General features: G+C 36.9%; 1 protein-coding gene across 1 annotated transcript in view; it reads right to left on the reverse strand.

Moving 5' to 3' along the window:
* Positions 1–5331: 5331 nt before the first annotated feature.
* The window catches only part of LOC149192718 (uncharacterized), a 70171-nt gene continuing 60734 nt past the window's right edge, over positions 5332–14768 (reverse strand). The window contains exons 12-13 of the mRNA XM_089407071.1: positions 6526–6598; positions 5332–6285 (exon numbers count right to left, since the gene is read on the reverse strand). Coding sequence (XP_089263197.1) covers positions 5665–6285; positions 6526–6598 — 694 coding nt within the window. The 3' untranslated portion in view covers positions 5332–5664. The remainder of the gene's footprint in view (positions 6286–6525; positions 6599–14768) is intronic.

Raw genomic sequence — 14768 nt, forward strand, 5'->3', positions numbered from 1 at the left:
GAAACGGTATGGAAAGGGTATTGTTGCATTGTTGTTGATTCCCTTGCCCAAGATAAATTGAACTTGGAAGCCTTAGTAGAAATTGTGCTCAACCTAAAAAATTCTAGAATTGCAGCATAGCCAAAAAAAGTTCCACACTTGCACATTGATGGTGGAATCTCCAAATTAGTGTGTACTCAGGTTTGCAAAAATGCTTGGGTTAATATTAGCAACTGGATTTTCTTAGAACCACACCAACATGATCAGTGCAATGGAATCCCATATTTTCCTTATTGAATAGTTTAACTAGCTTCGTTCCATACCATATTTTATGAAAACCCTCTACCAAAGAGTAGGTCCACATATTTCTTTTTTCTGTCACTTCATATCATTCATTTGACTAATGGTGTCCACATCATATGCTTATGGTTGAGAGGTAACCACTCCATGATTATATGACATGTTGAAATTTTGTGCAAGACGAGTTTCTTGATAGATTTACATGATTGATTTTTGTTAATTTTGTGCAAGACAAGTTTTTTTTATAGGTTTACATGATAATTATTACTTTTTGTTAATTTAAAAATGTATTAGAATCCCCTAATTTGTAAACTATTCAATATAAGAATCATCATAGTTCTCAAGTTTCAACTTGAATTAACACCCAAGCAGATAAGGACTAGTTATTGGGTACATCTAAGACAAGGTTGTAGTTACACCATTGGGTATTTGGCGATTGATCAATTAGATTGAAATCACTGAACCACCCTATGACCAGGTAAAATTCAGAGAACATGTGATTGTTGCTTTGCAAATCAACAGTGGTTAGGTACAAGCTCATAAATTTAAATTCTCTTCTTGATCATAAGGCTTGTGGTTGGGCAGGTTATTCTGCGAATAAATGACTGTTTTTTTCTTTGTGATGATTGGCACAGAAAACTTTTGCCAAAGAATAGAAAAACCCATGTCAAACATTGTGTTTTGGTCATTGGACCTTTTTATTTGTGATTGGTTCGGAAAATTGATAAAAGATATTAAATTTACGAGGAAAACAAATGGGTAATAATTGCCAGAACCTTGATTAATGGATTTATCGTCCTCACAAACTGATTGGGAATATCAAAAAACAAAACACAAATACAGTTGTCTACGTAAAATCAAAACAATTTTATAGTTAAAAGTTCTCCATGTCATGGGCAATCACAAAAACCTCAATTCATAAAGAAAAATTCAAAACCTCAATTCAATAAAAGTTATTGAAAAATCAAAAGTTATTGAAAAATCAAAGGGAGAGAGAGAATGAGGCAAGAAAAAAAAGGGTCCAAAAAGAAAAAAGCAAGGAGGAAGAAAATACCCATTTGTATATTAAAATATAAACATACAAGATATTAGTGTTATAACATGTCATTCAGACACGTCTTGACAGGGTTAATTTTCATCGATTCGACTGGAAAGTTTTCTTCTGAAATAACGTGACATACAAACACCAATTCACCTAAAGTCACTTGTACCTAAAGTCACTTGTGAAAGATTGTCTCGTAATTCTCAGAAAAAATGTTTCACCAGCGTTTAGCTATAAATTCAGATAAAATCAAAATTTCAGTTTTACGGGCCACAGCATGAAATCGACCAACCTCTATATATTGAAACAAAATTGATTAACGGGGATCTAGTAGGTACCTCAAAATCAGGTTTTAAGGATTCAATGAATTATCAGGTTTGAATGATTCAATGAATTTGAACAAAGGAGTGTCAATGATTGCTTTGATTTTTGCTTTCAAAAAACTTGGGGCACCATTGGAAACGTCCTTTAAGAACAGAGGACAGCTATACAGGTAGTTTCTCGATATAGAACTCTTATTTTTATAAAACACCATATCAGTGAAACAAAAATCTCTAATTTTCTGATTTCAGGGTGTCAAGTTTTCCGAGTGCAATCTTGCTGAGTTTTGCTGATTATTTTCCCAATCTCCGCATAAACCCAGCTGACTTTTCTCTGATGCCACAGTTTTGCAACACTGCACCATATAATAGAACCTTTGGAATTGATTGTAATCAAGTTTCCAATATGTAAGCGTCTCTACATGCCCAAAATTTACATGAGAATTTCCTTAATGGGAAGATGTGAACCAAGAAAAAGTAGGAGGTTTTGTTTGTTTTTAAGAATGTTGCCAGACAACATGGAGATCTGCATGTTTTGTCATGTCCAACAAAGATGCAGGCAGTCCAGTCAAATCTAACTCGACCAAGCCATGAGTTTCAGTCTCACGTCAAACATAATTATAACTGGGCCTCGCTGGCACTGACATGTTTGTCAGAACAAAACTGACTCAGCCAAGTCACCACTTTTGGTCTGACTTGGCAAAAGTCTAGCCGTGTCAACAGCAGACACGGATCATTTTTTCGTGAATCTTTATCGGGTTCGTCTAACTCGTAATTCTGACTACACTGATTCAACACAGTTAATCATCACTTCCCACGAAACTATGATCATGAATGAAGCCTACATAACGTTTTTTAGAATAGAACCAGAAATCAATAGTATATAATGAATCTTACATATGAGATTTACAATATCCTTCGCGCTTTACACAGTTTTCTGAACATGTTGACCCAACTCAAATGCATACCAACACTAGTGTATTTACAATCAAAAATCAAAATTGCCGTCTAAATTGTCAATTACCAATGAAATTCACCTATCTTATGCATGGTGGTAGTGCACACGCATATAAACTTCTGTATTCAGAACCTAGTAAATGACTTCAAAAGACGCCGTCTTTTGAGACCTTTACCTAAATAAATGCATTTATAGCACATATACATGTAAATTTATACAGGTATATCCACAGCTATATAAAGAACCTTTACTTCCTGGGAAGTAGCATTCAGACTTGCAAACGGATCATATCCATAAAAAAACACTAAGATTGACTGTAATTTCCCAGCAAGATGAACAAAAATGAATAGATTTCTTTCATTTATAATGGAAATGAATTTATATTTAGCAAGTTAGATGTTAAAATGCACCATTATCACAGTCGTCCAGTGCAATTTGCATGATGTTGAACTGCTACAAGATGTCCAAACAATTCACCTTTTAAATTACTAGCAAATTAATGTTTTATTCTTCCCGAGGGAGCAAATAGCAGTATACAAATGTCAAAAATGAAGACAATGATATGTACCCAAATATTTGTATGTACTGTCCAAACGAAAAGGGCGAAGTGAAATTCTCATACTATTTTCAAAAGACAAGGCAACAAGCACTAGATGGGCACAACGGTCTCCGGGTACAATCATGTTCTGTAAACTTTTACACATATACATTACACCGACAATCAGAGAGAAGACTTTTAAAAAATGCATGTAATGTGGATCACAGCATAACTCAAATATTGACACAACTTGCCTCTTTCTTTGCAATTCCTCCAAAAAGAAAAGGACAAACTTTACACTAATTCCTTGGACATTGTTAACTACAGATTTGCATAAGCAATCATGCGGAAGCCAACAAATCCCCGTTTGAGAAATATCTCTCAACTTCTAGAAAATCACAATGGCTTCCTAATGAATCAAAACTAAAAGTTATAGGTGTTTCAAAATCTGTCCTTTATTCTTTGAACAGACAACACCGTGGCCAATCAAGTGGTAATCATATTTTACAACCAGTGTCTTAACCAGAGATAATTGCTCTCCTTTGATAATATCTTCTGTAAGCTTACTTCAGCCCCAGACTGCTGCTATATTCACATTGCACTGTATCAATTTTTCATGGTGCTCAACACAGCTGCAGCTCATAATGATATTTTCCATATAAATTATGGGCATATATCTTATGGGGTATGGCCCCTTTGATCACCTTAGTATGCTTCCATGCCAATAAGAGAAGCAGCTGGCCAAGAAAAGTTCTCGTTCACAAATACAAAATCACTTTTGGCCACATTACCACATAAATATGCACCAACTTTGTACATAGGTATTGAAATCCTGGTAACAGAACACTTCAACCATTTCCTAGGAAGTAGCATTCAGACTTGCAAACAGACTATATCCATAAAAACACTAAGATTGACTGTACTTTCCCAGCAAGATGATCAAAAATGAATAGATTTCTTTCATTTATAATGGAAATGGAATTCTAATATTTAGCAAGTTAGATGTCAAAATGCACCATTATCACAATCGTCCAGTGCAATTTGCAAGATGTTGAATTGCTACAATATGTCCAAACAATTCACAAATGTTGTATAGAGAAGATAATGATGTTGCGTGGGATTTGAACCAATGGTTAAGACAGTTGATATCATAACTGGTACCCAGGTTCAAATAGCAAGATCCTAGAGGAATATGTCTGGCAGGCATGTGCCAAGTGGTGGTGAATAGACCAAACAGATCATTACAGCAAAGCAAGATATTTATTAACATAATGGCATTCACTGAAACTCGATTATTTCTGGTAATTCATTATAAAATAATATGACTAATTACTCTGCTTAATAAATGCAAAGTAGATGCATGTATACGCCATAGACTCATACAGCTAGTTCTCACTTTAATGACCTTTCATAAAAGATCAAACAACATAATATTTATGTACATGGAGGCAATACCCAAGCTCCACAATCACAGCCACCTTTTAAATTACTAGCAAATTAATGTTTTATTCTTCCCGAGGGAGCAAATAGCAGTATACAAATGTCAAAAATGAAGACAATGATATGTACCCAAATATTTGTATGTACTGTCCAAACGAAAAGGGCGAAGTGAAATTCTCAGACTATTTTCAAAAGACAAGGCAACAAGCACCTAGATGGGCACAACGGTCTCCAGGTACAATCATGTTCTGTAAACTTTTATACATATACATTACACCCGACAATCAGAGAGAAGACTTTAAAAAATGCATGTAATGTGGATCACAGCATAACTCAAATATTGACACAACTTGCCTCTTTCTTTGCAATTCCTCCAAAATGAAAGGACAAACTTTACACTAATTCCTTGGACATTTTTAACTACAGATTTGCATATGCAATCATGCAGAAGCCAACAAATCCCCGTTTGAGAAATATCTCTCAACTTCTAGAAAATCACAATGGCTTCCTAATGAATCAAAACTAAAAGTTATAGGTGTTTCAAAATCTGTCCTTTATTCTTTGAACAGATAACACCGTGGCCAATCAAGTGGTAATCATATTTTACAACCAGTGCCTTAACCAGAGATAATTGCTCTCCTTTGATAATATCTTCTGTATGCTTACTTCAGCCCCAGACTGCTGCTATATTCACATTACACTATCAATTTTTCATGGTGCTCAACACAGCTGCAGCTCATAATGATATTTTCCATATAGATTATGGCCATATGTCTTATGGGGTATGGCCCCTTTGATCACCTTAGTATGCTTCCATGCCAATAAGAGAAGCGGTTGGCCAAGAAAAGTTCTTGTTCACAAATACAAAATCCCTTTTTGGCCACATTACATCATAAAAATGCAACAACTTTGTACATAGGTATTGAAATCCTGGTAACAGAACACTTCAACCATTTCCCATAAGACTTTACGCCACTTCTCTCCATAGAATAATTGCATGCAGCTCATTGTTGTAACCACACATGCAAGAAACAAAGATGCTATGGTTTCTAATATGGTTTTTACTGTATTGTCATGAATAATTGTATCAGCATACAGTATGGGACTGCAAAATGGAAGATCCTACTGGTAATGATACATCAGACTGAATCTTCCCAGACAGAACATTGCCACCACATATTTGTTTTCTTCGGCGGCTGTAAAAAAACTTGAAAGACTTCAGAACACTCAAATACCCAAATTCATCTTTGCTGTAGAATTCACTAGAGCATAGATAATCTGAATTGCCAACTACAATTCCTGTGTAGTCTTCTGATTTATCTGAAGCTTCATACTCCGATACACCTCCAGGTAATTCAGGTCTATCAAATAAAGCTGCACTTGCTTCCAAAGTGGATAAATGGTTATCCAAAGCTGTTGTTGAACCTGAACCACAGCCAACGGATAGTTGTACATCAGGATTCCTCGGTCCAAATGAATCAAACTGAATATCCTTTTTTTTTGACAATCCTAAGGGGGTGGTGATGACAGGGTGATTATTATCTGTAACATTTTGCTCATTCCTTCTCCTCTTGTAGATATTACCTTCACTCCTCCTTTTCCTTTTGACTACAGTTCCCCTGTCATTCGATCGAAGCTCCTCTGATATATCTGGTTTAGGTTCATTTCTTCGATATGAATATGCAACTTTCCGTTTTACTTGTTTCACCTGCACACCACACAAAAATTGTAAGACATTGCACCGAGTAGCTGAAGCAGCATTTTACAAGGCCAAGATTTTTATACTGGCCAATGATCAATTTGATGTGGATTACTGTGGCAAGCTGTGAATTCTATCTCTTACCTGAAAGCTTTAGAAAACAAAATATTATGGTTTTGAAACTACAATAGCTTTGAAATTGTATGTGTTCCCTGTTTAAGTGTATAACAGGGATAATTGCACACTTACCAGACGATTTGAGCGTGTAGTTGCAACAACCACCATAGATTCATCATCCACATCATCATCCACAGAAGTACCTCTGGGATTAACCATAACAGTGAAGAATCAGAAAAGAAAAAATCCAAATTATTTACTAAAATAATTATTTTCAAAAAAGAAACCCTCTTATTTATTTCCTAGCAGAAACTAAAAACATCCCCATCCTATATTTTGTTGAAATCTTCACACAGTTATGACTGTGCTGTACTCTAGAAGAGGCAACGATTATTATTTTCTAAAAGAAACAAGAGGATGCTCATAGAAGAAAGGGACCACACATATACAATAAAAACTTCACATGTTTGGCAAGAAGGCTATTCAAAATTTTCCTCAAAAAACTACACAATGTTCATGACAGTTCTCCCTCAGCAATTTTTTCTGTTGAAAAGGTGTTTTTTTTAGCTATTAATCTATTAATTTATTATTGTAATCGAGCATATACTAGGTTTAAGTTGTGTTTGCTTATGAATGGTTGGATTAGTGACTATGTTGCTAGAGGTCATGAGGAGAGTAAAGGGGGTGTTATTTGCATTGTTGCTTCATGGTTGGTTATGTTACCTTTCAGGTTACTCTGAATGTGTTTACGCAGTGTTTGGAGGTGCTTCATGAGATTTGGGGTATACATGGCCTATGTTCAGCCCCTGGATGGTCTGTGATGGATTGGCATATATTGAAGATAACTGACTTGGTGGTTGCTTAGCCTCAGTTAGGTGCTTATTTGGTATTTTTCCCTTGGGTGTTGAGTTTCTTTGACAGCTTGAGGGATGTACTTCATGATGGCCACATGGAGAGCTTGACTTGCTTGGGGAAAACAACACTTAGGAGGATCACTGTGCATCTTCGAGGAGAACATCAAGCCCTATACAGCAAGTGATAGTTTGGATTCCTGTATACAAGCTTGGAGTTGGCTCAGGGATGCTTGGGTCATGACAGTGTTCATGTAGGGGGTGTGGACTCGTGGTGGAGTGTGAACACACTTGTGTAGATACATCATCTTCTAGCCCTTAGTGTGTACAACATCACCAATGAGCTTTACATGTGTACTCTTGGATGCAGCACTTCACTTGTGTGAGCCTACATGTCATTATTGTGGGCTGCTTATAGAGGCACTGACCCACATTGTATTGTTAACCTCCCTTTCCTCCAATAAATAGAGGAAGGAGAAGATCCTTCATTCACTCAAGTTGTACTCATCATTCTTATCACTCTTGTGCAAAGATATGGCTGGAAGTCATCCTCACTCTCTTATATCTTCATTTTTTATCTCTCTCTCTCTCTTGGAATTGTTAGGGTTTCTTGATCTTCTTGAAGCATCTTGAAATCTAGGATTTGAATTTCATCCCTTGGAGATTAGGATATTAGGGTTTTGAGATAAACCTCAATAGTATTAGGTAAAGAAGAAGAGGAAGGGATGTCCTGCCTTGGAGGACTAGCTTGAGTGATTCACACTTTATTGACCTCCTTGGTTGAGCTAGGGTTTTACATTGTTTTCGCTAGCAAGGGTTTCGGATAACAAGTGAATTGCACTCGCCTTGTAAATCAGGCTAATGTGTGCACATCTTATGCATATCAATGGAGTTGTCCAATACTCTGTAAATTGCAGATTTGATTTTCCACCATCTATATTCTTCATGGTTTGTAATTTTCAGTGATATATGTCTCACTGATTTGACATAAGGGAAATTTGTTCAGTGATTTAACATTATAATTGAAGAAGATAAGAGCTGTTTTACTGTTGTATTACCGCTGTAAAAAATAGTTTCCAGCTCTGCTCTGTCCAATTTCACCGTATTATATTGCATAACAACCCTAAGGCTGAAAATTCTAAGTGCTAATATCTGGAAAACCTCTAGTTAAAAGGTGAAATTTCTGTTTTGCATTAACTGCCATTTTTCTAGAAACTTCAGTAGGTTCCACGTATTCTCAACAAAGTGGAACCTATGTCCCATTGTTGCCAGATAACTATGATGTTATCAAGGAGAGTTTGAAGTTTATGTTCAGTTTATGCCCCCATCCCATTGGCCACACACACACTTATGGTTTGGGTTCAAATAGTGTCTCCCATGAGCTAAGTGGGTCACTGAGGGAGATTTTAATATGGTTGAATGGGATAGTGATCATGTTGGATGACATGATATACACGGATCCATTGTGATGAGAAGGAGGCATGTACACATTGTTAAAGGTGTCTCAGATTATTTTGGGGGTCAAAAAATTCTTGAACCAGCAGGGCAGTACATATGGTCTAAACAACAATGTGGTACTAACCACATATATGCTAGACTGGGCAGGTTTTATGCAAACTTACATGTCACCATCTTCTCCACTACTAGTGAACATTAAATGCACATTGGCTTGACTAGCACTAGGTCTGAAGTTTGAACGTCTCTCTATATCCACTTGCATACATTTTGATAACAACTGATCTTCCTTCAAGCTCAATTTCTCTCTGCTTGAGTTCATCAATTGTAGGCATGCCGTTGCTTAGGTTTGGTTTTTATTTCCTACCCTGGACAGGGAGAGGGCTCAAATTTCTTGGTAGGAAGCAGCTAGTCTGCACAGCTAAGTTCATGCAACCCAATTTTGAACACACCTTCAAGTTATGCAACAATTGGAGTCGATACCTTTAGTGCTTTGTGTTAGCAAGATGTCAGAAAGATAGAATTGAAAATATAGAGATGTGAACACTGAGAGTATAAGGGGAAGGGAGCCAATATCAGGGAGTGTGTGCAATATAACACAAACATAAATCAGAGTGGATCCTTGCTTTACGAGACCTTAGTGGTAACCTTAGAAAAGATGGGGTAGAGATCCAACAGAGTTTGAAGATCATTTTCAGTTATCTCACTTCTAACCCTTTACAGATCGTTGTCATGGAGCTTTTCTATCTAGTTCTTCCTCAACAAGTTGAGACCCTTGAGACGACCTTTATCTCTAGAGAGATTTATGTTTGATGAACAACTGCCATGAAGGATTTCAAAAACAAGAAGTTTTGTATTCCTAATGGATTCCCTATCGAATTGTATACAAAGATGTGGCAAGCAATGGGCCCTGTTTATTTGAAGTTTTGCCAAGAAGCTATCAAAGGAAGTGGTATGGGGAGTTGTTAATATTGAGATCATCAAACTCATTCCAAAAAATAAACAAAATTTATTGGCTGGATAGCCCAATACCCTATTAAACATCACTTATAAAACATTTATGAAAGCCCTTGCCAAGGGGATTTGGTTGTTATGAGAGACTTGGAGAAGATTGTTGATATTTCAAGGGCAAACAAGCTAGAATAAGTTTCTTCAACAGATAACTACTTCCAATGATCATTTAGCATTTTATTCCACATAGCATTCATCCAATATCATTAAGCAGCTATACAGAAGAAATTTCAACCAAGAAGCATTAAGGAGCAGTAAAAAATAACCATGAGACAGTGAGGCAAAAGATACCAAAATTAGCCCTGAGGCCAAGGCAAAACCCACAAGGGAAAAACCCAGCAAAGTCCTTCCTTATCAGAGAGAGAGTTCAATTCATCAATACATCAGGTAAACAAGACATCAAGATAACATCTAACCAGAAACAAGAACTGCAAAGCCTCTTCTTTGCAAAAGACAACCAAAGTCTTTCCTTATGAGGGAGAGAGTTCAATTCATCAATACATCAGCTAAACAAGACATCAAGATAACATCTAACAAGAAACAAGAGTTGCCAAGCCTCTCCTCCATCCTTGAGGAATTTTGACCCTCCTTTCCTCTTTTTCCTTCGTTAGAACAGAGATAATCAAGACCCAAGTCGATGTGCCAAATGTCAAGGAAAGGTCTCATTTATATAGACTTTGAAAGGGGTCGAATGGATGCCTCCAAGGGGCCCAACCGACTTTGACAATAGGAGGCCAACTTGAGTGATTTGGAAACATAAATTCAAATGTAAATTTTCTTTTTCTTTTCATGATGAAAATACCGACCATGGCTACCATATTTCCAACACTCCCTCTTCGCCATGGAGGTACATTTCATTCTCTCTCAAGATCAATCTCCCTGACCAATTCACAGGTCTCACAACCACAACCTAAGGTAGAGATCACAAGTCTGATCAATAAGTTAAGATACAAAGCATCCAACACCTCCCATAAACCAAAACACAATGGCATCCAGGTCAATGCCCAACTACCCAACAGGATCAATCAATGAGGCCAGACCAATCATATGCACAGGGTACATCTCCCCGACCACAAACAAGATCTTTTGGTCCATGACTTAGGGGAGGAAACACTTTCTACATCCCTGACTATATAGTTTCACGATCCACGACCTAAAGGAGAGAACTAAAGATCAATATCCCCGACCAATCCATAAGTCTCACAGCCACAGCCAAAGGGAGAGATGACAAAATTGGTGTCCCCAACCAAACTCATTGGTCTTCTAGTAAAACCATAAGGGATCACTTTAGGCCTCAGAACAAAACTCCCCAAACACACAAGTCTCCCATTCCATGACTTAAGGGAGTATCAAGGACAATCTTCCTGACCATAACCAAGGTCTCCCAACCATTGCTTAGGGAAGATTGTTATGATGTTATCCAACCAATGCTCCATCTCCAAGTGGGGTTCTTAGTCATTCCAGAGCCCAAGCTTCTCACAAAAGCAAACATTAGTAGCCTACTCAACAGCAGAATTTGGAAAAGTATGCCATGGTCGAATCCAACAGACATCTATAATCACCTATTCATTCAACTTCAGTCATGGCTTCCCACAGAAGCAAACATCAACAACCTCCTCATCGGCAAACATGTATACCATGGTCAATTCCACCACAAGATCAAATAGATCAGCAAATAGCTTCCAAAACCATACTACTTTACAAATCAGCTACATTTCCAACTTCAATTGTGCTAAATGTAGTAGGGACATCTATGTCATTCATACCAACACATCACCCAGAAGTGCTTGCTCTTTCTTATATACATCTAGTCCAAATAGAGTCAACAATTACATGCATCAGGTGGATCAATGAGCCAATCAGAGAATCAACCAAGTCAACAATAGAGATTTGTAGCTTTTTCATCATGGAGATGTCTATAGACTCGCAATCCATTATGCCAAATCGCAACAAATATTTTTAACAAGCTTATGCCTTTACGAAAACAACTCGCTCTTACACATGACACAAAAGTCCTCAGCCCTTGTCAAAAACATATCATCAATACATAGCAAAAAAATCATGAGCTCATCTTCAGCAAATTTGGATCAACATCACTCTTCAAGACTTCTAGCCATCTTCATATTGGAAGTCACAACTGACTTCTTTACATAATGGATCAAAACATGCTTCATTTAGGTTGATCTTTTTTTTCCTATATTCAAGCTGTTGTGATCCATAATGAATTAAGCAAAGTCTTCTGGTAGAAATCACATAAGAGAAATTTTTGACCAACGCGTTTCGAACCAACAAGTGTGGTTCATCATCAAGACCAAATGAAGAGGCAGACCATGGCAAAGGCTTAAATAGAGAGCAATGTAAAGACATAATTTCAAGTAACGACTATACTTGAACAATAATATTTAAATTATGATATTGATTTATTAATATATTAAAAACAGAAAGGTTGATCTTGTTTGCTCCCTCTGAGTACATAGCTCATCCAATCACGAGTCTTCTTGTCACATTGTTCTTCCATCCATTTCCAACGATTGTCACACCTTGGCAGTCTCCATTATGTACCTGTGATCCTCACAAGGAGGTCATGGAAGAACAAATACAATCAAGCAAGATATGCAAAGATAAGAAGCAAACCAACATCAGTAATGATTAAAAAATAAAAGAAATACAAGATACTTATATTTTGAGAACATGAAAGCTCCCTCTTAATCTTTAGTCATCTTGCATCCAACTTGCAAGTCAACCTCATCATCAAGATGTCAAATCTTCTAGAAGCTAGGGTTCCTTTATTTAAGCGATAGCAATCAATCTGTAAGCCCTAGGATTTTATTTCCAACCCCTTTTGTCTTATTAGGGTTTGCAATCTGATTAGCTAGGGTTTTGACTCCAAACCCTAATAATTCTTTTAGTCTAGGGTTTACAAACCCTAGATGTGAAACATTCATCCATGCATTATTTTCCTACTTCATCATTTGTTTTTAATATCAGCATTAAGAATGATCAAACTTAGATTTTAGCCCACAAACCTTGGTCTCCCTTGCTAAGGTTTACAAATCCAAAACATTTTACTCTTCCAAACCCTAGATTTTGCAATCTCAACAAATTTTAAATCTATCATCAATAATTCGATCAAATTTTGAAGAGGAGCTTCATCCTCTTATCATATCTTCTCATTCTTGCATTTGATTCCAATGTCCAGCGCTACATGCCTGCAATGATCTTCAAATAAAGAAGTTATTTTATCACAGCGTTATTGTAACAGCAGCATTAGTTCATGCAATGAACTCCATCATTCCAAGTCTAGGCATATTCTCAGACTATTTTGCAGACTTGCAACTTGCCATCCATCTTCGTTGATTTCTCCAATGAATACAACAAACCTTAAAAGGATATTAAACATATGTTAGAGCCTTCCATAATTTGATTGCAATCATCTTAACATACCTTGGATTTACAACTTTCGCTCTTCTTATAAGGATAATAGCTTATAACAGAGAGAATATAAGTGAGGTTTTCTTGTAGAGGTCAACGTTCTCCCAGAGTATTTCATCCCTTCTTTTATATATAAAAAGAAACATTAGATTGAGCAGCCTTCTTCAGATTCAGTGCACTTTTATTAACAATCAGGCTTGAGGGCTTAGATCATTGGAATATCCTTCCAGGGTCCTTGACTTCTTTATGGCATTTCAGAGCGATAACACATGATTCTTAAAACCTTAAGAACAAGGAGAAGAAGAAGGCTCAAAGCTTCTAGGCATCATTTCACACTTAAATAACGACACTAACATGGGGAGTTCAACAATTACCTCAAAGAGCTTGTATGTCAATCACCTTCAGACCTCATTCGAGTTTTTGACCATTTCATGGGGGGCTTGAACTTGATTGAGCTTTAGACTTTCAGTCATACCTAAGTGTAATATGTTTTATAGATTTTGCATTGTTTGCAAGGCTGATGGAGCCTCAAAATCTACCTTATTTAAGCCTCATATCCACACTGATTTTCTCAAAGGTTTTATGATTTAGACCTCGCAATATTTCACAAAAATTTATGCTTCAAATATCACAATTTTCCATGGGAGATAGGATGCCTTAGATAGTTCAACAAATGCCACATGAGTGATGCCAAGATAGCTTGCATGAATCACCGTAGAGCTCAGCATAAATTACAAATACATAGTGCCACAGGCAGCTTCAAATTTTAACACAGAGAGATCGGATATTTACCTCAAAAAGATCAAATGAATATTGACACAGAGAGCTAGGATGCCTTCTCAAACTTCTATTTAATCATAGTCCCATAGTTCATACTACGTGACATTCCACGGTGTAATGTACCTCAAGTTTCGTACACCTTCCACAAGGATAAAAAATTCCTTAGGTCAACATGGTTTCCATGGTGCAATGTGCCTCAAACTTCATGCAATGTGCCTCAGAGAAGCTCACATAATAGTGAATAAATACCATAGAGAAGCTTGCCTAACATGTCACAAAGAAGCTAAACAAGATATCAAGGTAAAATCTAACAAGAAACTAGAGTTGTCAAGCCTCTCCTCCATCCTTCTAAAATTTTGGCCCTCCTTTCCTCCTTTTCCTTCGCTAGAACAAAGATAATCAAGACCCAAGTCAATGTGCCAAACGTGGAGGAGAGGACTCCTTTGTCTAGACTTTGAAAAGGATCGAATGGGTGCCTCCAAGGAGCCTAGCTGACTTTAACAATATAGGAGGTCGACTTGAGTAATTTGGGGGCATAAATTCAAATTTAAATTTCCCTTTTCTTTTCATGATGAAAATACTTACCATGGCTATTATAATTCCAAAAAATATTTCACACTCAACATGTCGAATTAGTTGGGATTTGGCATTGAGTGTCATTAAACTATAGCCATGCACTTCTCATCAACTTTTGCATGTCTAAGCGTGAACAAGGTGCTTTCAAAAGCTATTGTGTTGCAACACTCCATCTAATAGGGGTGTTTGGCACCGTATCTCTATGCCATCATAGTGGGAAGCTACCGGATATTAGACGGAGGTAACACAAATGCAAGGGAAATTTAGAGG

Source organism: Pinus tabuliformis, chromosome 2_2 (genome assembly GCF_031772625.1).
Source record: "Pinus tabuliformis cultivar Carrire ecotype Pingquan chromosome 2_2, CPIR1, whole genome shotgun sequence".
In the NCBI taxonomy this organism is placed as follows: Eukaryota; Viridiplantae; Streptophyta; class Pinopsida; order Pinales; family Pinaceae; genus Pinus; species Pinus tabuliformis.